Consider the following 21,910-nt stretch of genomic DNA (forward strand, 5'->3'; position numbering starts at 1 on the left):
CATTTTGTGACAATATGGGAGCTATTAAACTTGCAAAAAATAATGTCACCAGTGTAAGATCCAAACATATTGACATAAGGCATCACTTTATAAGACATCATAAGGAGCAAGGGAATATAATACTCAGTTATCTATGCACGGAAGAAATATTATCTGATCTCCTAACCAAGCCTCTCAGTAAGGACAAATTTCAGAAGCTGGTGAAACATTATGGTTTAACCTGGGATGTATAGCGTTGAGAATCTGAAAAATGTTTCTTCAAGAGGGAGTGTTGGGGATGTGTGAACAAACATTTTCCACTGAAGTTAAAATCTTCTGGGTTGGTAGTCTGCATCATGTTTCTTCTAAAATGTTCGACGTTTCGACCCCTCTGCTGATATTTTCCTCAGGATCTTTTCGTGTCCACTACTGCAGTGTTCTAGCGGTAGTGGACACCAAAAGGTCCTGAGGAAGATCGCAGCAGAGGGGTCGAAACGTCAAACAACTTAGAAGAAACAAGACGCGGCCACACAACCCAGAAGATTTTAACTTCAGTGACAATGGTCACGAAAGCCTGCAGACTTACATAAAACATTTTCCAGCGTGCATAGTGGCGCACAAGATATGATGTGCAGTGTGCATTAGACTCTATGAAATATACATGTTCCGTTTTTGTTGATGGGGGAACGTAATATAATTTGGGAGTCAAATGTATTAATATGTGTTGTGCGAATAAAGCATATGTTTATTTTGTCCCTTAAATATTTGTTACCTGTCATTTAGCTGCGTTAACTTGCATAAATACAACAGATGCCAGAGTTGTGATAAGAATAAAGAAAGCAGTTGTTGTGTACCAGACTTGTGCAGAAAATGTATTTAAGATAAATGCTGAAATTTCCTTCTGTGCATGTCGTATTTTCCAGTTTTCATGTAATTCGCATGTCTTCATTTCATACAAACTTCCTGTTTACTTTCAATTTTCTATAGTCTAAAATGTTCGTGCTCTCTCCCACACACACACACACACACACACACACACACACACACAGTTTTTCTTCTCTGTGTTGCAAAGCATCCTACCCTAGCAAGAGTGGAATATTTCATGTATGTTTTGATTTGAATAAAACACAAAACTGTTTCTTGATGTTACATATTACCACATGTGAAGTATATTTCAGTTTGAAACAAAGTGGCCACGAATTACGTTCGCCTGAGCTATCAGAAATGTTTAAAGCGGAAAAACGCCTAGCTTCTACATCTTTTCTAAGGTTCACAACTATCAAAAGAAATGACCATTTTTCGAGCTCTGGATTTAAACAGCCTTTTATGTTTATCACTAACAATAAATGACACGCATTTTGCACGGATTTAAAACATTTCTTCAAAATCTAACCACAGCGACACAGTGCGTTTCGTATGCATGTAACACGAACTGTCTCCTTCCATGTATTTCTCTTTGAAGCTGTAGCATCAACAGTAATTCAAATTGCTATTACGAATGGACAAATGGTGAAAACACAATAAATATGAGTAATATTATTAGTTTCGAAGTCTGAAGAAAGTATAAAAACGTGACAGTTACCACGAGATAAGGTGATAATTCCAGGTTAGTGTTCACGACATGCGCAGAACACAATGCTCACGCCAGAGATGTTTCTACTCTGTGGACTATGGATGCAAATAAATATCAAGTCAGAGATATTATTAAATTTTTGCTGTTTGTTATGATTGTGCTTGAGTGTGTTCCGAAATTAGTTGTTAGCGATAAGCGTACCGAGAAAATGTGGAAGGAAATAAGAGCAGGACAGAATGTGTTAGTGTTGTGGGGAAAGTCATCGACGGGAGGAACTTTGGAAGATGTAGTGAAAGAAGTGAGGAATGTTACGGGAGCGAACGGGAACGTAGCGGTGGAAAATGCGGAACGTTTAACAATGGGTGTGTATTTTTTCATCCGTACTTGCGTGATTATCTTCTCTGTTTGTAGCACTTCTAACGGTAATATTTAATATTCATGGGATGATGCAAGTGTTGTTTCCAGTGTATGAATAGTATTGTACAGTATGTCAAAAATGCAAGTCACCGTACGATACCTCGTTCTCAATTGTTCATATAACTATTTTGTATTAGTGCGGTTGTTACGTGGTTCATCAGGCAAACCTTTAACATTTCAGGGAGTTGTTATTCGCAATATAATGTATTCAAGGTTTGTCATGTTGAATGAATGGAATATTACATTATTCATCTGGACGTTGGTTGATTCCTCATGTGTGCTTCAGAAAAGTAAAGACCATTATTTATAAACAGTATTACGCAGTTGCTCTCAAAATAATTAATGGCAAGTGTTTCAGTATTATTGGGACTCTCATCACTGTGGAGCGTCCCCAGACTCTGGTTAAGGGAGTTGGGATAGTGTGTATTTTTGTCGGATTGTGTGACTGGATATGGATTCATATGATTAGACCAAAGATTCACATGTCGTTGTCATTATCATCTATGTATGTGGTGTTTGTTGGAATGCAGTACACATTTCCACTTTTGATTTGTCATCATTCTTCGTCCAGTTGAACCCAACATATCAGTCTAGACATCTTTTTCATACATAGTGTGCCTATGCTAATCTCGGAGCTCTGTGTTGGCAATGAGGGGAGTTTAACATGGATAGTGGCTTCTGTACACTGTTGCATCATTACGCATGGGATGGCTTTCCCCGTTTTTGGTGTCCAGCGTGAAACTAGTGAACACCTTGCTGTTGCGTTTCTCCCATTTGTTGGGTCGTTATAGCACATAATAATTAGCTTGAAGGCATTGATTCTCGTGGTAATTACCATTTTCTTTGATTCACGGTACATCTTGTACACTCTCGACATAATGGGGCGCGAAAAACCCAGTACCTACACGACTTAAATTGATGGTGTGACCCATGTTCCTGCCAATGACAATCTGGTTCAATGAAGTGAACTTATATGCGTGATACATTCCTATCCTGCATTCATTCTTGTCAGTAGCAGTAAAAGCACTCGTACTCTGCCATATGACATGCCAAATTATTCCATTCACTGTGGCAGTAGAAATGTCTGATTCAAGTGCTAATGGGGTCAGTGTACATATTGTTATGATTCACAAGTGAAATTTATGGAGAAACATGTATGGTGGCTAGTGCTTACCTTGGGTGAATGGAGGCATCCGATTCCACCCGTCGGCTTTGACCTGTAACGTAAGGGTGATTGCTTTGTATAAATAATGAGAAGAGGCTTGGGCTCATTTCATTTAAAATCACCCAAAATAAAGAAATCTCATTGCCATCATGTCACAGATATTTTTGAAAATTTTGTTTAAGAAAGTAGATAAATAGAAAGTGATAAAATATTTTTTTAGATCAGAACTAGTCAGGTGGCCGTTTTGAAATGTCTAGCATTTTCTCCGTCTGGCATCAGTACAAAAGGTAGGATGAAAGTATTTAACTACTATAACTCCCTTATTTATAAATCAGTTTTATTCAATTTGGTGTTTTTAGAAAGATAGAAGGACCAATTATATCACTAAACTATAAAAATCCTATAACTGTGCAAATAAATATGTGCAAATCTGTAATTAAAGTCATTTTTCAACTTTTTTTTTTTTTTTTTTACAAACTTCATGAATTTTTTTCGTCAAAATCACAAGTTTCACCATTTTAAATTTTCTCTCAAAGAATTGCTATTGTCATTCATTTCAACATAAAAAAAAATTAGAAGGGTGTTTGTTCATTTAAAACAGAAAGAACATAAATAATAATGATATACACGTTTCATTTTGTGACTCGTACCTAGTGGTCACAAATGATGATCAGTTCTCATAAAACACATTCATAAAATTCTAAAAAGCATTCATTCTTTCAAACAAATTTTCAATGCACAATATTATGTCTGATTCAAAAGTATATAAACGACCAGTACTTGTGCTTGCACTAGGAGCATGCAAAGTCATTAAAATGTTTTCATAAGGTATCCAGCAAACATCAGTGTGAAGTGGCCATGAATAACTTGAGGAAGGGCCACTTAGACTCATGAACTTGACTTTTGCATCTCTGTATTCTTCACTCATCTCCACCACTGGTTATTGTAGATAGCTGTGACAAATGTTTCTTCTTTAATTGTGTTAGAGGCAGTGCTTTGAATTCCAAGAGGAACTTGAATGAACTTAGTAAATGATGAAACATGCTCTATCAGCAACTTGTTTTCATTCAGTGTTTGAAAAAATGATTCACTCTTGTCCCAAGAATGGTAGAACCAGTCTCATGTCGTTTTTGTAACATGTTTGTGAACTTTGTTATCTCCTCTGTTGTAACATAAAAGGTTTCTATTCCTGGAACATGAGTTTTGGCAAATGTAAACAGATCTTTTGGACTTAAAATGTGACTGTCATATGGACGCTGTAAACTTGCTCTAGTTGCTAAACGTTTAATAGTACCACCAACTCCATCACATGCATTTCTGCCATGACTAGTGGCAAAAAAATTCCATTCTGCAGTTTCTCCATGATCTTGCTTGTGATGGCACACATTTAAAAAGTTCTTAAAGTTTTTATATTGTGCACAACTGCCATCTACGAAGTACATAACATGCTGGATGTGCGGTAACTGTTCCAGTATATAAGTGAGAGCAGTTTTCTGGAAAACATAGAATGTGTTTGTATCATGTTTCAAACAGTTACTTATACAACACAATTACATTGACTTACTGCAATCATCTGTTTTAAAGTACACCACAAAAGGATGAAGGGTGACTTGAATGTTCTGCTAGTGAAATGCTTGTGCAGCATCTTGAAACAAACTGGTCTAGTTCTCTGCAAAATCCACTATGATGATGCATGTAGCATCAGGGAAGGTATTTTCCTGATTTGAAATAGTGACTCTGGGATTTTGATACATTGTGATATTATGTTAAGTTTTGAAGTTTTTGTATGAGATACTCAACAAATTCGTTGGTCGTTTTCATTAATGTCTCCAGTGTAGGTCGATCAGTTTGCGTCCATTGTTTGAAACAACATTTTAACAATCTTGTAAGGACTCCAGCTCCATTAAAAAATTGTGCAGTTCATATTTGGCAGGACACTGAGAAAAGCGATGCAACATGCACTCCTCATTTTCCAGATGGCACACAAGTTTCTGTAGAAGTTCAGTGTACGGTTCTTTCACATGTTCAGCATGCATTAACAGTTTTACGTTTTGGTGATACATGCGTACACATCGTTATGCATTCCACGACTGTTTACAGGAACACATTCTTTTGGCCTATGTTCACAAAATTAGTAAAACTAGTTTTATCTTAAGGGTATTTTTCTCTGAAAGCTATGTATACATCTTTCCGATTAGGCCTATGTAAAATTAGTCTTTTCGTGTTATTGACTCTTTTTCCATTTTCTGAAGGGACAGACAGTCTTTTTTTTTTATTTTTTTTTTATTATTAGCAGAAATGTGACTTATATCATCTTCACAGTAAAAATTCTGGATACGTTTAACACATCCTTACCTATTCTGTTTCCCACTTTATAACTCCCTTTTGACAAAATACTGTCATGTTTTAGCAATACCCTTGATTTCTTTACCATGTATTCGGTAGTGCCAAAAAACATTTGGATTTTTTCTATACTCCATGAAGCTGGTGCTAAGGTAAGTATTTGTAGTTTTTCTTTAACAGAACTTCTGCTGAATTTTTCTGTAAGTTTTTGCAGTAAAGTATTACAGTCTGTACATTCAACACTGCCAGTTTCTTCAGACACATTTTTCACTGGAACATGTAGCACTTCTGATGCTGTTTGCTGGTATTTTAAAGCTAAGCGACGAGACTTGGATCGAATGTATTCTGGACGCTTGTCTTGTGCTCTCTTGGTAACCTTAAATGGTGAAATTTCAAGTAATTCAGAACTTTCATTGAGTTTTTGAAGAGCTGTAGATGGATCTGGTGTATATTCTTATTTTCAACTTCATTCATCCATCCCTGGAAGGTTATCCCCCATAGGAGATAATATGTCCTTACAGCATGTTATGCACAACTTGGTACCTAGGATAAGTCCAACAGTTTTATATTGCCTTCCCATGGTTAAAGGAATAGGTTTCAAAGATTTCTTAGCAGTCTTTTCACCATGCTTCTTAAAAGGGTCACAGTAAATTCTTTGTCTGTCTTCAAATGCTCCCAAATTGAGCCTTTTGTGAGAAGTACAAACACTCTCAATGTTTTCACAGGTGCGTGTTAGCTTCAATAATTCAATATCAGCTTGATTGAGGTTTGACATATCTATTAAATCAACAAAGAACTGGATGGTTTGAAACTTTTTCTTGTTCTCTGTTAGTCAAGAATGTACTATGAAGAATCTGTAAGGGGAAAATGAGAAAGAGTTAATGACCACTTTATTAACTGATCTCTAATATTCACATTATGGAACAACTTTGTATTACAGTCAGATCCCTCAATGTGTAAAACTCCTCAATATGATATTCTAAAACCCTCACGTTGATAATGTGACGTATTTTATGATAGTCAATCAGATGCTGCTATAGGAGCAGAGTAAGATTCATAATACATAAAACCTCTGATTGTGGAATTGAATTATGTTTATTATAATTTGTTTTATTTATTTTATTTGAATTATCATATATAAGTAATAAATTTTACATAATGTCTTAACAACCTTTAAAATGAAATACCTAAAAATAAACTTTCAATTATCAATAACAAAATCAATGACAAAATAATTATATATTTATTACTTGGTTATATGTTGTTAAAATGGAGTGGTTTAATGGCTGGTTTGAAGGTAATATATATTTCAAGTATATAAATTACGTTTAGTAAATAAATTAATATACAAATCACAATTTATTAATTTATAATTAAATTGATGATATCATACATTGAATAAATTATAATTTAAAGAGTAATAACTAATTATAAAAACTCTTCAAAATGGAATTATAGATATGACTAAATTTTAATTTAATGTATTTTTAAATGAATAACCATTGATCATAATATAATTTTGTATGAAACAACATTAATTATTATTAATAAATAATAATAATAATATTTATATGAATATATCATTATTTCTAATGATAATTGGTATAAAAACACGTGAAAAAAACATTAAATAAAATACATGATCTTTTTACACTCATTATAATATTTGATAAATAAAATTAAACAAAGCACATACTGCAACAAACATTTGTAGGTTATAATATGATTGGGTGGTCTAGCGTTGTTTCATAAAAATTATACAACACTAGAGGGCACTGTAATGCGTTGAAAAAATGCAACCCATTACACTTATGGAAGTCAAATTAAGTCTCCCTGGTTATACATTACAGCACAACTATCCATGAATTGGATGAATTCTTTCTCTTTTCAATTTCAGTTGTTCCTTTTCACTGTCTCGTATTGAGGGGCCTCTTTTTCTCGAACGTTATCATATTAAGGGGTTTGACTGTACTTTCAAGTAACCTACCAGACAATGGCTCCTTATGTAAGGAGCACAAAATCAAGACAAAAAAGTCCTTCAGATATATACAGTGTACAGACACACAAAAACTTGACACACACAGCCTGTGTTGCATGTGAGTGTTGCTGCTAGACTGAATTTTTTATTGTTGTTTCATGTATTGTTGATTAGCTATTTGAAGCAATTAATTATTACAGCATTATTGAAAAAGTATAAGATCTAACTATAGAGAACAAACACCCTTCTGATTTTTTTTTTATGTTGAAAAGTATGACAGTAGGGCAATCTGTGATTCTGCTGAAAAAAAAAAAATCCTGAAATTTGCACAAAAAATAGGTGAGAAATTTCATTAATTAAAAATTTTCAAACATTTGTTGCTTAGACACAGGTCTTTAATAATTTTTATATTATAGCTCTATTCTTTTACTTTCCAATGACACCAAATTGGATAAATTTGATTCATAAATAAAAAAAGTTATAGTGGTTACAAACTTAGAAGGCACTTTACTTCTCAGTGATAGTTGGTGGAAGGAGCCCACATTTCAAAATGGTCTCCTAATTACAATTTTGCTCAAAAAATTCCAGAAAAATATTTTAACCCTAACTCGTTATGTACATTCTTACACCAAATTTTCAGAAAAATCTGTGACATAAGGGCAACAGCCACCAGGTGATTTCACATTAAATTACCCATTGAAGGTTCAGGTCACTCTACACCAAAATAATAGTGTCTCTTATGACACTGCCTGAGAAAGGTTGATAACAGTTCAGTGGCAAGATGTTTCCTTTATCAAATACTTATGTAGTCAGTGCATGTTATTGGTAGTTTTTTTACCATGTTGAGAGGATGGAAAATTTAATAATGTGCACCAAGAGTTGGATAGGAGTCTTTGACATTTGTTTATAATATTCTTTTATCTGACTGACCATGTTAAGACTTGTGAACCAAACGCAAATCAGCAGGCTGCTGTACTTCATCTTTTCTTTTGGCACCACATAAGTGCTCCAGAAAACTAGTTAGAATGCCCCCTCCCTCCCCAAACCTCCTCATCCTCCCAAGATTAAATATGTCCAGGCAAATGTGTTGCTGCTGCAGAAGAATTTAGCTGTGAGTGGCATATTGTACTTTGCAGTGGAATATACTGAGAAATTGATGTAATTCACATACTGAAACTGTATTCGAGACTGCAACCTTACTCTTAAGTTTCAGTAAGCTGTAGCTAGGTTATTCTTCCTTACTACACCAGTGGAATGTCACGTTTGTATAGTTTGCAAGGAAACTTCAATGTGATTTACAATACCAAGATTAGTCTAGTGACAAAAATGATTCATATTAGGCAAACATATCGTAGATGATTGTGTGCTTAATGCTTGCTGTGAACAGAAAGGCTTCTTAGCATGTATACTCAGTTTTACTGCTGCTTCAAAATAATATTGAAAGCGAAGCTTTTAAGTACCAGAGTCTCTATCTTCATTATTAGTGGGTAAAATCCAATGCCAGAATGTGTCTTATGGGCCTTCTTGCTTTCATCTACATTTATATCCATTCAAGAAAAACCCTTGTGTTGGTCCATGGTGGCTATGCCACTTCCAATCTCAGTGACTGAACTGCATCACTAATGGCCCATGGCTGATAGCCAGGCAAGGTCAACCACATGTGGGTTCGTTCCCAAATCTGAATGTGGGTGTCTAGCAGATTCCCAGGCCTGAATGTGGGTGTCGGACAGATTCTCAAGCGTTGTGTGTGTCTCTTTCTGGTTCCCAAGGCATAACGCAGACTTCTTAAGTTATGGAATGCCTTAAATTTGTTGCTGATGCCCAAAACTATTGCTTCTGGCAAACTGTATTGCTGTACTGTCAGTGATATATGTGGAACTGGAATGGCTGCAATTATGTTGTTCTGGAACCCAGCATATCTCTCTTCTAGCAGGTCAGTGAAATGTTTGAGCAGCTCCATGAGGATGCATGAAATTAATCAGGGCATCTTTTTCTTCATATGAAACTTCACAGATATTTCCTATCCATCATTTTCCACCATAAATACAAGCAAAATACTGACCAGGTTGTAGTTCAGTAATGGCAACATGTTTAGAAGTAAATTTACCATTTTCTATGAAGGACAATGTATCATTTGACACTCTATGAATCTGAAGTCACTTTTCATCAATTGGCACAAAATGGTGATGCTCTCTTGTACCGGAAACTGTACATCCATCTTCAAAATGCTTTTTTGATCAATTTTTGCTTCTTCAGTAATTTCTTTTTTGTGTAAATAAATCCAATGCTCATTTGTTTTGCAATATTCAAACAGATCAGTTGGTGTTAAGATTTGGTTTTAAATTGGACACCCAATTCCATCACATGGTGAATTCCCATGGCTTGTTCCGAAAAAAATTACATTCTGGATTAATGCCAAAATCTTTTGATGGTGGTAAAGATTTAGGAAGTTCTTAAAATTTTTGTACTGGGCAGGAGAACTGTCGCTAAAATAATTAATATGCTTAATTTCTGTGAAAGTGCACTTCAGAGATTTGATCGAGTAAGTTAAAAAAACATGCACTGCAACTGTATCATATCAGTGGCAATCACTCATTATGCAGTAGCAGATGACTTTTAGTTCTTCATTATCATTGTAGTAAATGTCAAATGGATATGATGTAGCTGGGTATTTTCGCAATGAAATTCTTGAACTGCATCTTGGACAATAAAGGAATAAAGGAATGCTAATGTAATCAATTCTCCTGGTTTGAGACCTTCTTTAGCCAGTTGCAAATGCGTACTCTGGTTCTTTACAATGTAGTGGTGAGCAGAAAGGGCTGAAAGTTTTGGTTTTTTCTTCAATGAATTCTTCAACTGTCATTTCTTTGGTTTCAGTTGTATGCCTGTGAGTTTGAATCAATTGTTTAAACTGCAATTACAGTGAAATCCAAAACATTAGCTGCTTACAGACGTTGATAAATATCCATGGGGACAGTAGGAAACGTGTGCCCCAATAGGGATTTGAACCCGGGATCTCCCGCTTACACGGCAGACGCTCTATCCGACTGAGCCATCGAGGACACAGAGGATAGGGCGACTGCAGGAACTTTTCTCAGGCATGCTCCCCATGAGACCCACATTTCCAACTTACTGTCCACACACTACATTTGTATTGTAGGCTTACTGGCCAATGATCTTCAGTGCGGATGCAGTCGCATTGCTCGAACTCTTATGGGAATCGGTAGATTGACTGCCACGAGTAATGAGTGCAGTGGACAGTTAAGTGGGATATGTGGGTCTCACGGGGAGCGTGCCAAAGATAAGTCCCTGCAGTCGCACCATCCTCTCTGTCCTCGATTGCTCAATCGGATAGAGCGGGAGATCCTGGGTTCGAGTCCCAGTCGGGGCACACATTTTCAACTGTCCCTGTTGATATTTATCAATGTCTGTAAGCAGCCAATGGTCTGGATTTCGTTGTAATTTCATTCTTTGAGAGTTGCAAGATCACCAGTGGTATCTGTTCTTTTGGAAAGAATGGATACCATCTTCATGTTTAAACTGAATTGGAGCCTGACAATCAATATCTGCAAAAACACTTTCCTAGTACTCCTTTAGAGCTTCTGTTCCTGGACATACTTCACAGCAATGAAGCATGGAATCCTCCTTTTTCCAAATTACAGACAATTTTGCTCAGTATAATTTTATAATCTTCTTTTATTGGCTGTGTGCTATCATTAATTTCACATTCTGGTGTAGTGTGCAGAGACAAACTGAATGTGTACCAGCTGCACCTACAGTCACACAGCACTTTGGCCTTAATTCACAAAATTTGGAAAATCCGATTTCCATTCTGTTTTTATTGTGGTAAGCAACAAACACTTATTTTATGTTGCTCAGTAACAGGTACTTATGTTTTTGAACCTCTTCTCCATCTATTCAAACCGTAATAGTCATTTTTATGTGGACAAATGTGGCTAAATTCTTCATCATAAAAATACTCTGTGACTCTTGCCTTCACAGCATCAGAAAGCTTTTTCTTGCATTTACCTTTGGGGTGTTTCAGTATTCTCTGTTCAGCTTTTAACTTTCCAGCCTTTCTTACCATTCTTTCTGGAACACAAAATTCTTCCATAGTCTTTATGATAGACCAGGGAACTAAGGTTAAAATTTGAATTTTCTTGTTATGATATGATATATGTAACCTTCTTCTCAATTCTTAGATCAGCTGGCTGTAATCTAAAAAAGTCAAACATGGCTTGCTTGTGCATCGTTGCTCCAGTTCACTGGGATCAAATCCTCCAACTTCTACAATTTTCTTAATAATAGCACCTTCAACTTTATATCTTTTTCTCTATGCATAGTCTGTTGCATCCCTTGCACCAATTCGTTGAAATTTTAAAGGTGGTATTCCAACAGCTGTTAAGCTTGCACTCAAATTGTGAGAAACATTAGTCGCATCATCTTCATCTGATTGAGGCGTAACTTTCATTTATGATTTTTTATTATATAAAACTTTTTTTCTACAGGATGGGCACATTTTTTGGCCTCGTTTAATGTCAGATGTGGTTATCCTTTTTAGCTGGTCAGCTGTTTCCATGTTGATTGAGTGCAAATTTTTTTCGTGCTGTATGGTTTTTCTTACTAAAAATGTTGCAGCATGATCTTTGCAAAAATTCAAATCTTTGTAGTACTAAAGGTCATGATGGAAGCATAGTTCAGCATTTTCAGTAGTGCATAAACCACTCTGTCGAATAAGCAATTCTTGTTGTTCTAATGAAAGTTCCTTTGCAGCTTTCAGTCCTGTTAAGGTGTTGTATGTCATTAAATGCCATGGGGAACCTGCATTTCTGTAACTGCACATATTGTCTCGATCTTGTTTCTCAATTTTAACCACAACTTGTCCACCCAATAAAACATGAGCGTTATTGGGAAGTATTGGGAAGTGTCAAAGACGATCTCGGTTTGTGGAAGGTCAGCATATACCAGATTCCGTGTCAGTGTGGGAACAGACAGTGCGGACCATCGAAGATCGTTGCCGAGAAAATCAGAGGCACACTCGACTTAGGTACTCTAACAAGTCAGCAGTCACAGAGCACTATTTGTCCAAAAATCATGGAATGGACTACTAACGTACCAGGGTCTTGGCATAGACATCTAAATACTGGGACAGCATCTTTAGAGAGGCTATTGAAATTCATACCAGGGACGGACTCATCAACCGAGATTGCAGCTACAACCTCAGCAGGGCATGGGAACCAGCATTGAGTCTAATTAGAAAGACCCTTAGTGAAGGAAACGAACGGGCAACTAGGATGGATGAGGCAATTACACTGATGCAACCACATGCGCCAAAGCCAACGTCTCAGCGTCTGCCGGCGCACGGCAGCGGGCGCGGACTGCAGAACAACACCTCGCAGGGGGAGGGGATTTAAGATGACTACCCACCCTCAGGAGCTCAGTTCGTCAGTGCACCTGCCAATGGCGACATGTCTGATCGCCGAAATATCGTGCCCGTTGGACACTATGGACTGTTCGAGCAAGAAATATGCTGGGAGAAACTGAAGAATCACATCATTTACCTCTACAGGGAGGAGATGTATAGCAGCATGAAGAAATTTGACAAGCTGTGCCACCGAAGGAGCCGTTTGCTGAGTGCTCTTGCTTTTCTGAAGAGATGTCGTGCTGATCAGGTTGTGCCAAACTTTGCTAAGGTCACGCATCACATTGATTCTGCAGCAGCTATGAGAATTAAGAAGCATACTAGCCTCGCCTTGGTTTGTGAGAGGGTGCACTTTATCAGATGCAGCCTTGAGTACAACTCCCAGGAACTACTTAAACTACATCAACAACTAGCCAATCATTTTAATTCTGAGACCTGGGACTGGATTGGTGGGGTTACGTGGGTGACCACCGATTCTGCACATAAGAAAGCCTCGGGACGGCAGATATATAAATTCTCTCGTTTCTCTGACAAACCGTCACCGGGGGCCCCACGCAAGACTGTCATCAATCTCACGGACATTGAGCTGACTGGGGATGCAGTTTCTGTTCCGGAGAAGCAGGCATTGTCAGCGCAGTTGAACAGATTGCTGCGCGACTACCACCTGAAGCAGCTGAAGAAGTATGCTGGTAAACCTGCCGTGGTCCGACGATAGCTAAACCGATCAAGTCGAATATTACCAGCAGGGAGGGGGCAGTCACTCGAGTCCTGAGATTGTTGTCTTTCTGGGTGACAAAGGCAGTGCTACGGTTGTTCTTTCCCATAAGGACTACATTGAGAAGATGCAGAGCTTGCTAAATGACGAATCTTGCAGGAAGATCAATGCTGACCCCCGAAGAAGGTGGAGAACAAGACTAGGGTTCTTCTCAAGGATGTGGATTTACCAGAGGGTTTCACCAAGAAATTGACACCTCAAGGACCTGTACTGCCAAGACTTTATGGACTCCCTAAAGTCCACAAAGAAATGGTGCCGTTACGCCCAATTGTCAGCAACATTATGGCACCTACATATTTGCTGGTCAAATATCTGGCAGAATTACTAAGCCCTTGTTTAGATAAATGCCCTCATCACATTCGTAATTCTGTCAATTTTGTAAAACGTCTCGACAACTTCGAGCTGAAAGGCTCAGATATCCTGGGTGAGTTTTGACGTTGTTTCATTATTCACCAGGGTGCCTCATTGAGAGTCAGTTGAGCTTATTGCACAGAAATTTGACGAGAAGATGACTGAAATTTTAAGGCATGTTCTGACATCCACGTATTTTCTCATTAATCTAGAATAGCCTACTATGAGCAAACAGGAGGAGTTGTAATGGGAGCCCACTCTTGCCTGTGGTCACGAATTTCTATATAGAGTACTTCGAGGAGGAAGCTTTGGCATCATCCAAATGGAAACCTACTTGTTTTCTCTGTTATGTGGATGACACATTTGTGATCTGGCCCATGGAAGGGACAAGCTCTCCTAGACTTCCTTACACACCTGAACTCCATACATCCAAACATCAAATTCACTATGGAGACCGAAGCAGAAGGAAGATAACCATTCCTGGATGTCATGATCAAAAGAAGAGTGGGTGGCACCCTGGACCACGGGGTATACAGGAAGAAAACTCACAACGACCTGTATTTGCATGCAGATAGCTGCCACCACCCTTCACAGAGGAATAGGGTGCTAAAAACAATGGTGCACAGGGCGCACACCATCTCTGATGCAGAGAGTATACCCCATGAGCGGTAACACCTCAAAACTGTATTCCAGAAAAATGGGTACTCAGAATGACAGATCAGACGTACTCTCTGCCCCACCTCTACATTACAGCTTTTGGAGAAGGAAGAAGTCACAGAGGAAGACACAGCCACTGCCTGTATAACATATACTGGCACACTATCAGGGAAAATAGAACGAATATTGAGGAAACACAGAGTAGAAACTGTCTTTTGCCCACCCAATAAAACATGAGCATTATTGGGAAGTGTCAAAGACGATCTCGGTTTGCTGAAGGCTGGCGTATACCAGATTCCATGTCAGTGTGGGAAGACTTATATTGGATACATAGTGCGCACCATCGAAGATTGTTGCCGAGAATATCAGAGGCACACCCGACTTAGGTACCCCAACAAGTCAGCGGTCACAGAACACTAATTCTCCGAAAATCTTGAAATGGCCTACTAACATACCAGGGTCTTGGCACAGACATCTAAGTACTGGAACAGCATCATTAGAAAGGCTATTGAAATTCGTACCAGGGACGGACTCATCAACTGAGATTGCACCTGTATAACCTCAGCAAGGAATGGGTACCAGCATTGAGTCTAATTAAAAAGACACAAAAAAAAGAACGGGCGACCAGGGTGGACGAGGCAGTTACACCGACACCACTACAGACGCTGACGCCAGTGTCTCAGCGACTACTGACGCGCGGCTGCGGAGAGAGCACCTTGCAGGGAGAGGGGATTTGAGATGGCCACCCGCCCTCAGGAGCTCAATTCGTTAGCGCACCTGACAATGGAGACATGTCTGATCGCTGAAATATTGTGCCCGTTGGACACTATGGACCGGCGGTACACCCGTGGACTGTTCATGCAAGAAATACGCCGGGAGAAACTGAAGAATCGCAAAAACTTGATAAGTTCAGACACTAGCATCAAATTGTAGAGTTATAAACAAAGAAACGAAATAATTAATAAGCATGCAATTTGTATTTAAAAAAGAGTTACGCAGCAGTTTTTAGTACAGTTAAATGTAGTAATGAACCTATTACAAGCAGGTTTAAATTTTGTATTAATCACCAAATAAAGAGCACAATGAATATTTAAACAATGTATACTTAATCAACAACATTTCATATTGTAGGTGGTATTTTCGCACTTTACTCAAAGAGACACCAAATTGGAGATAAGTATTTCTAATGAATGAAATGTGCTCCAGTGACTGTGTTAATTAATGTAACATGGCAGGTGTCCATTTTGAGACACATGATTTTGAACATGGTTATAATTTGGTACATTCACATTTTTTATCAAATTCACTGGATGGTGGCACAGTAGTTAAAAACACAAGCTAGGCCCTAATGCGTGACATGTCTAATAGCCAGACATACAATAGTTTGGCAAAAGAGCAAGTCCATAGTGCCCATTCCTCACTACTTATGCCTTGTGAAACTATGGGGCAAATTTGTCACATGATTTGTTGCCCACATTGAACTGAGATTATGCCAAAGGCATTGCTTTTTAAACTTTACTTGCACCATTTATGTGTTGAGCACAAAAAGTAGTACCACTATGCCCTGAAACAAGGGGATAGCTCTTTTAGATTAGGAACAGTGGCATGCCAACCTTGAAGATTTCTTTGTGACTTTTCGGCCTCCAAAAAAGTGGCCTTCACAAAATTAGCTGTAGTACCTCAACCCAAGTTACAGGTGAACCTGAAACTTTGCAGAAGTTTATGCAGGTCCCTCAGATAGAGACAGTTTCATCAAAATTGAAGATGGCCAAGGGGAACATGCTTTAGGACTCGTTGACATGGAATGACCCTAGTTAATTTCATGTGGATAAATTCCACTTTTAGATTGCTCCATATGGTTACTTGTATGTCTGTTATGATTGTTACTGTTACCAGTGACTTTTCACCAGTAGTGTAATTAAACAAGAATTGATCTTGTTATTTATGTATGAGTGATATGTTACATTTATTTTCTGCTCAGGATCAACACTTCCATTTAGTCGTTGATGCTCCACACGTCTCCCCCATTTCGTTACAGTCTTTTGGCATTGCTGCCCTCCTACAGACAACTGCATAGTCTGCAAACAGCCTCATGGAGCTTTGAACATTATCACCTTGATCATTTATATAAATGGTAAATAGTAATGGCCCCATAACACTCCCTAATGGCACTCCCAGAATTAATAATCGAAGACTGAAAGTCTTCTTAGAGGTCAACAGCCATGATGCCCATACACAAAAAGTCTCCGTCTGCATCGCTTTTTATTTCTCCAAATGGATTATGCATTATGACAAACTGCCATGGTCAGATGACATTGCAAGCTGTTGATGTAACAAAGTTTCTGGTCCAGCCCACTGTGAGGTGTTACTGTCTCTTGGCAAGATGGTGTTTGACGTTCGCATTTCCTACAAATTTGCCAATATCAATTATGCACACCCAGCAGCTCACGTAACACAATCCATATTTCTGAATTACGAAAAGTCGCTCTTCAGCGGCAGTAATGGCAATCAACTGTTAGAGGAAGTGGGTCAATTCAAATAAAGTAGGCCAATAAAAATTAAGTTGGTTTCTTGTCAATTTTTAAATATTTTAATTTTTTATATGTGATTACCCTATAATTGAGAAGTTCAAAACAGTTTTTTAAAATAATTTATCTTGCACCCTTACTGGATGGCAGCCATTTTTATTTGTAGGCATGTGACAATTTTTAGTCTGGAGACTGTCTATTACACAAAGTACCCCAAATTAAAAAATAACCAGTCAAAATGACCTCTAAAGTTTGGTATCCAAATTTTCAAAAATCCACTTTTTAGGCCCAAAAAATAACAAAGGAGGAGTGATTTATGAGTGTCTGTTTTTTCCTATAGTTAGACATCATACACTACCAGCCTCATACAGAGCAAGAACACTTACAAATATTTCCTTAATTTTTTATGAATTTTTTTTAAATTTGAAAATTTTCATTTTTTGTAAAGTTTGGGTTTAGTTATCTCAGGTGGGTATGAAAATAAAAATATGATTTTTGCACAGTTTGTACACCTATATGATAGCAATGTACTGTAAAAAATTTCAACATTGATATCTGACTGTCAACAAAGATATGAATTTTTGAAAATGAGGAAATAATTCACATTTCTCTACAAATGATCTTATGGCTCTTGCATATTCATGTGTGATTTTGGCAGGATATAATCAATTGTTATTGAAGTAAGGTACTGAATTATATACAGAAAGTGGAAACATCACTGAAATTCACAGAATGAGATTTTCACTCTGCAGCGGAGTGTGCGCTGATATGAAACTTCCTGGCAGATTAAAACTGTGTGCCCGACCGAGACTCGAACTCGGGACCGAGTTCGAGTCTCGGTCGGGCACACAGTTTTAATCTGCCAGGAAGTTTCTATCAGCGCACACTCCGCTGCAGAGTGAAAATCTCATTCTGGAAACATCCCCCAGGCTGTGGCTAAGCCATGTCTCCGCAATATCCTTTCTTTGAGGAGTGCTAGTTCTGCAAGGTTCGCAGGAGAGCTTCTGTAAAGTTTGGAAGGTAGGAGACGAGGTACTGGCAGAAGTAAAGCTGTGAGTACCGGGCGTGAGTCGTGCTTCTCTAGCTCAGTTGGTAGAGCACTTGCCCGCGAAAGGCAAAGGTCCCGAGTTCGAGTCTCGGTCGGGCACACAGTTTTAATCTGCCAGGAGGTTTCATATCACTGAAATTAACATTTATATTATTTTGACATACTTAAAATATATACACTCCTGGAAATGGAAAAAAGAACACATTGACACCGGTGTGTCAGACCCACCATACTTGCTCCGGACACTGCGAGAGGGCTGTACAAGCAATGATCACACGCACGGCACAGCGGACACACCAGGAACCGCGGTGTTGGCCGTCGAATGGCGCTAGCTGCGCAGCATTTGTGCACCGCCGCCGTCAGTGTCAGCCAGTTTGCTGTGGCATACGGAGCTCCATCGCAGTCTTTAACACTGGTAGCATGCCGCGACAGCGTGGACGTGAACCGTATGTGCAGTTGACGGACTTTGAGCGAGGGCGTATAGTGGGCATGCGGGAGGCCGGGTGGACGTACTGCCGAATTGCTCAACACGTGGGGCGTGAGGTCTCCACAGTACATCGATGTTGTCGCCAGTGGTCGGCGGAAGGTGCACGTGCCCGTCGACCTGGGACCGGACCGCAGCGACGCACGGATGCACGCCAAGACCGTAGGATCCTGCGCAGTGCCGTAGGGGACCGCACCGCCACTTCCCAGCAAATTAGGGACACTGTTGCTCCTGGGGTATCGGCGAGGACCATTCGCAACCGTCTCCATGAAGCTGGGCTACGGTCCCGCACACCGTTAGGCCGTCTTCCGCTCACGCCCCAACATCGTGCAGCCCGCCTCCAGTGGTGTCACGACAGGCGTGAATGGAGGGACGAATGGAGACGTGTCGTCTTCAGCGATGAGAGTCGCTTCTGCCTTGGTGCCAATGATGGTCGTATGCGTGTTTGGCGCCGTGCAGGTGAGCGCCACAATCAGGACTGCATACGACCGAGGCACACAGGGCCAACACCCGGCATCATGGTGTGGGGAGCGATCTCCTACACTGGCCGTACACCACTGGTGATCGTCGAGGGGACACTGAATAGTGCACGGTACATCCAAACCGTCATCGAACCCATCGTTGTACCATTCCTAGACCGGCAAGGGAACTTGCTGTTCCAACAGGACAATGCACGTCCGCATGTATCCCGTGCCACCCAACGTGCTCTAGAAGGTGTAAGTCAACTACCCTGGCCAGCAAGATCTCCGGATCTGTCCCCCATTGAGCATGTTTGGGACTGGATGAAGCGTCGTCTCACGCGGTCTGCACGTCCAGCACGAACGCTGGTCCAACTGAGGCGCCAGGTGGAAATGGCATGGCAAGCCGTTCCACAGGACTACATCCAGCATCTCTACGATCGTCTCCATGGGAGAATAGCAGCCTGCATTGCTGCGAAAGGTGGATATACACTGTACTAGTGCCGACATTGTGCATGCTCTGTTGCCTGTGTCTATGTGCCTGTGGTTCTGTCAGTGTGATCATGTGATGTATCTGACCCCCGGAATGTGTCAATAAAGTTTCTCCTTCCTGGGACAATGAATTCACGGTGTTCTTATTTCAATTTCCAGGAGTGTATTTTCAATTAACATCCTTCGAGATGCGACTGTTCCTAAAACTGGAGGTGAATGTTAAGAACACTTATTTCTTCCGACAGCTTCTGTGATATATAATAAGGCCTCCCAGTTGCTGTGGTAAGTTCAAGCACTGAAAGTTTCCTTAAAACATTTTTCATTGGTATCCTAACTTTGTCATTAGTAGATTTCTTGAATGATGTTCTTGGGCCAGCAGGGCGGTAAAAATGCACAAAAACATCGTTTTCCAAACTTATTCTTTAAACTTCTGCAAGCCACCACTGTCCATCATACACAAGTGCCACTATGTCATTCAGCGATAAAGACAGAGATATAATTTTACTGACACAATGATCCTCATAAATTTTGTTTTCTGGTGTTACGTAGCATTGAACTAAGCTTTCTGCAATGCCAAGGAATTTGTAGAAATGCCTTGTTCCTTTTATTGCTATACTGTTTTCAAATCTGGTTTGAAGTGTTGTTTTCATATGCAGAACCACTTGTTTCTTGATCAGAAAATAGGCAATGCCTTTAATATTAGCCTTGCAAAAGACATACATGTCCTGTATTGTGAGAATTTGGTCTGTGGCTGGTCTTTGTAGGCTGGCTTTTGTACTTCACATTTTGTTGTACCTCCTACACCATCACATTCATTTTTACCAGGGCAAGATGCAAAAAAGTGCCGTTCAGCCTCCAACCCAAAGTCTGTTTTGTGGTTGCACAGATTTGAAAAATTCTTTTTGTTCTTATACTGACTACCACTTCCATCTAAAAAGTATATCAGCTTGTCACCCTTTTATGTAATTTATTACATACTTTTGAAACACATGTACAGCCAAAGTGTTGTGCTCCAAGTAGTCTCTTAGAATGCAAATTGAAGAACTGCAAATTACATCTTTCTCATTTTTAAAGTAGAGAATAAATGGATGCACTGTTGCCTGATCATTGACCAAGTGGTAGCCTTGTATTGCATCCTGAATCACAAATGTAAAGTATTCTGCAAAATCAGCTAGCACTATGCGTTCAGGCTCATAAAGTTGTGCTTTCTTGTCCTTCAAAAACTTACTTTTGATTTTAGAAACATAGTGGTGACTTTTGAGTTTTTGTAAGTTATCAGTTAATGATTCCAAGTACTCTTCCTGAGATTTAGCCACTTACCATTTCTGTCCTGTCATTTGTGACCCACTGTTTGAAGGTAATACTGTCTGGCATTTCCTCATCATATTCGTGAAACAGTTCAATAACAGTTTCCTTACCAGGGCACAAACTCATCATGCAGTCATAACTGTTAGTATCACAGACCATTAAATATTGTAACTCTTTGTAGTTAAGATCACTGAGTTTTGCACCTGCAATCATCAGTTTGATAATTTGATGATATAAACGACACATACTGAGTATGTTCCTGAGGCTCCAACCAAAATGCACCACTTAGAGCAGATGTCACAAAATTTTGACCTTCTAATTTTGCATTCAGGATGACAATTTTTGAAAGCTGCATAAAGTTCATTTAAATTTGACAGCACGTCATTTCTGCTTTGTTACTTTAACTCCATTTATAACAACTCTTTTGCTATCTTTGCAACCTGGGCAGATTCTACTGTTTTCATCATCTTCAAAAAACTGCTGGATCTTTTTAATTGTTTCTTCATGTATACCTACTCCTTTCTTCTTTCCTAAAACTGGAAGAATGGCTTGCTCTTTCACTAATTTTCGGGTTAGTTTAACCAAACGATGAGAAATGTTGAATTCATGAACTATTTTTTCTCTTGATCATGAGTCAGGGAACAAACTTAAAATTTTGACTTTTTCCTTCTTAGATGTCACTGAACATTTAATTTTTAATTTCTCTATTAAGCTCAAATTCAGTGTCACATGATGCTGGTGGTATGTTTTCTTCTTCTTCTTCTTCTTCTTCTTCTTCAGAAATAATGTTGGTATCTGTATTATTAAAGCATGATTCCAAGTCTTTTCTAATTTTGTCTGAAAATTGTTTTACCTTATTTTCATCAGGTGCTTTTCTTTTTCTGCTTCTTAATTTTATTATTTTCAAAGCAGGAGATACGTTTAATTTAGAG

General features: G+C 38.9%; 1 protein-coding gene across 1 annotated transcript in view; it reads left to right on the forward strand.

The window, feature by feature from the left end:
- The first annotated feature begins 1,682 nt into the window (after nt 1–1,682).
- The window catches only part of LOC124788265 (anamorsin homolog), a 46,534-nt gene continuing 26,306 nt past the window's right edge, over nt 1,683–21,910 (forward strand). Inside the window, exon 1 of the mRNA XM_047255470.1 lies at nt 1,683–1,914. Within this exon, the coding sequence (XP_047111426.1) occupies nt 1,704–1,914 (211 nt within the window). The 5' untranslated portion in view covers nt 1,683–1,703. The remainder of the gene's footprint in view (nt 1,915–21,910) is intronic.

Source organism: Schistocerca piceifrons, chromosome 3 (genome assembly GCF_021461385.2).
Source record: "Schistocerca piceifrons isolate TAMUIC-IGC-003096 chromosome 3, iqSchPice1.1, whole genome shotgun sequence".
NCBI classification, from domain to species: Eukaryota; Metazoa; Arthropoda; class Insecta; order Orthoptera; family Acrididae; genus Schistocerca; species Schistocerca piceifrons.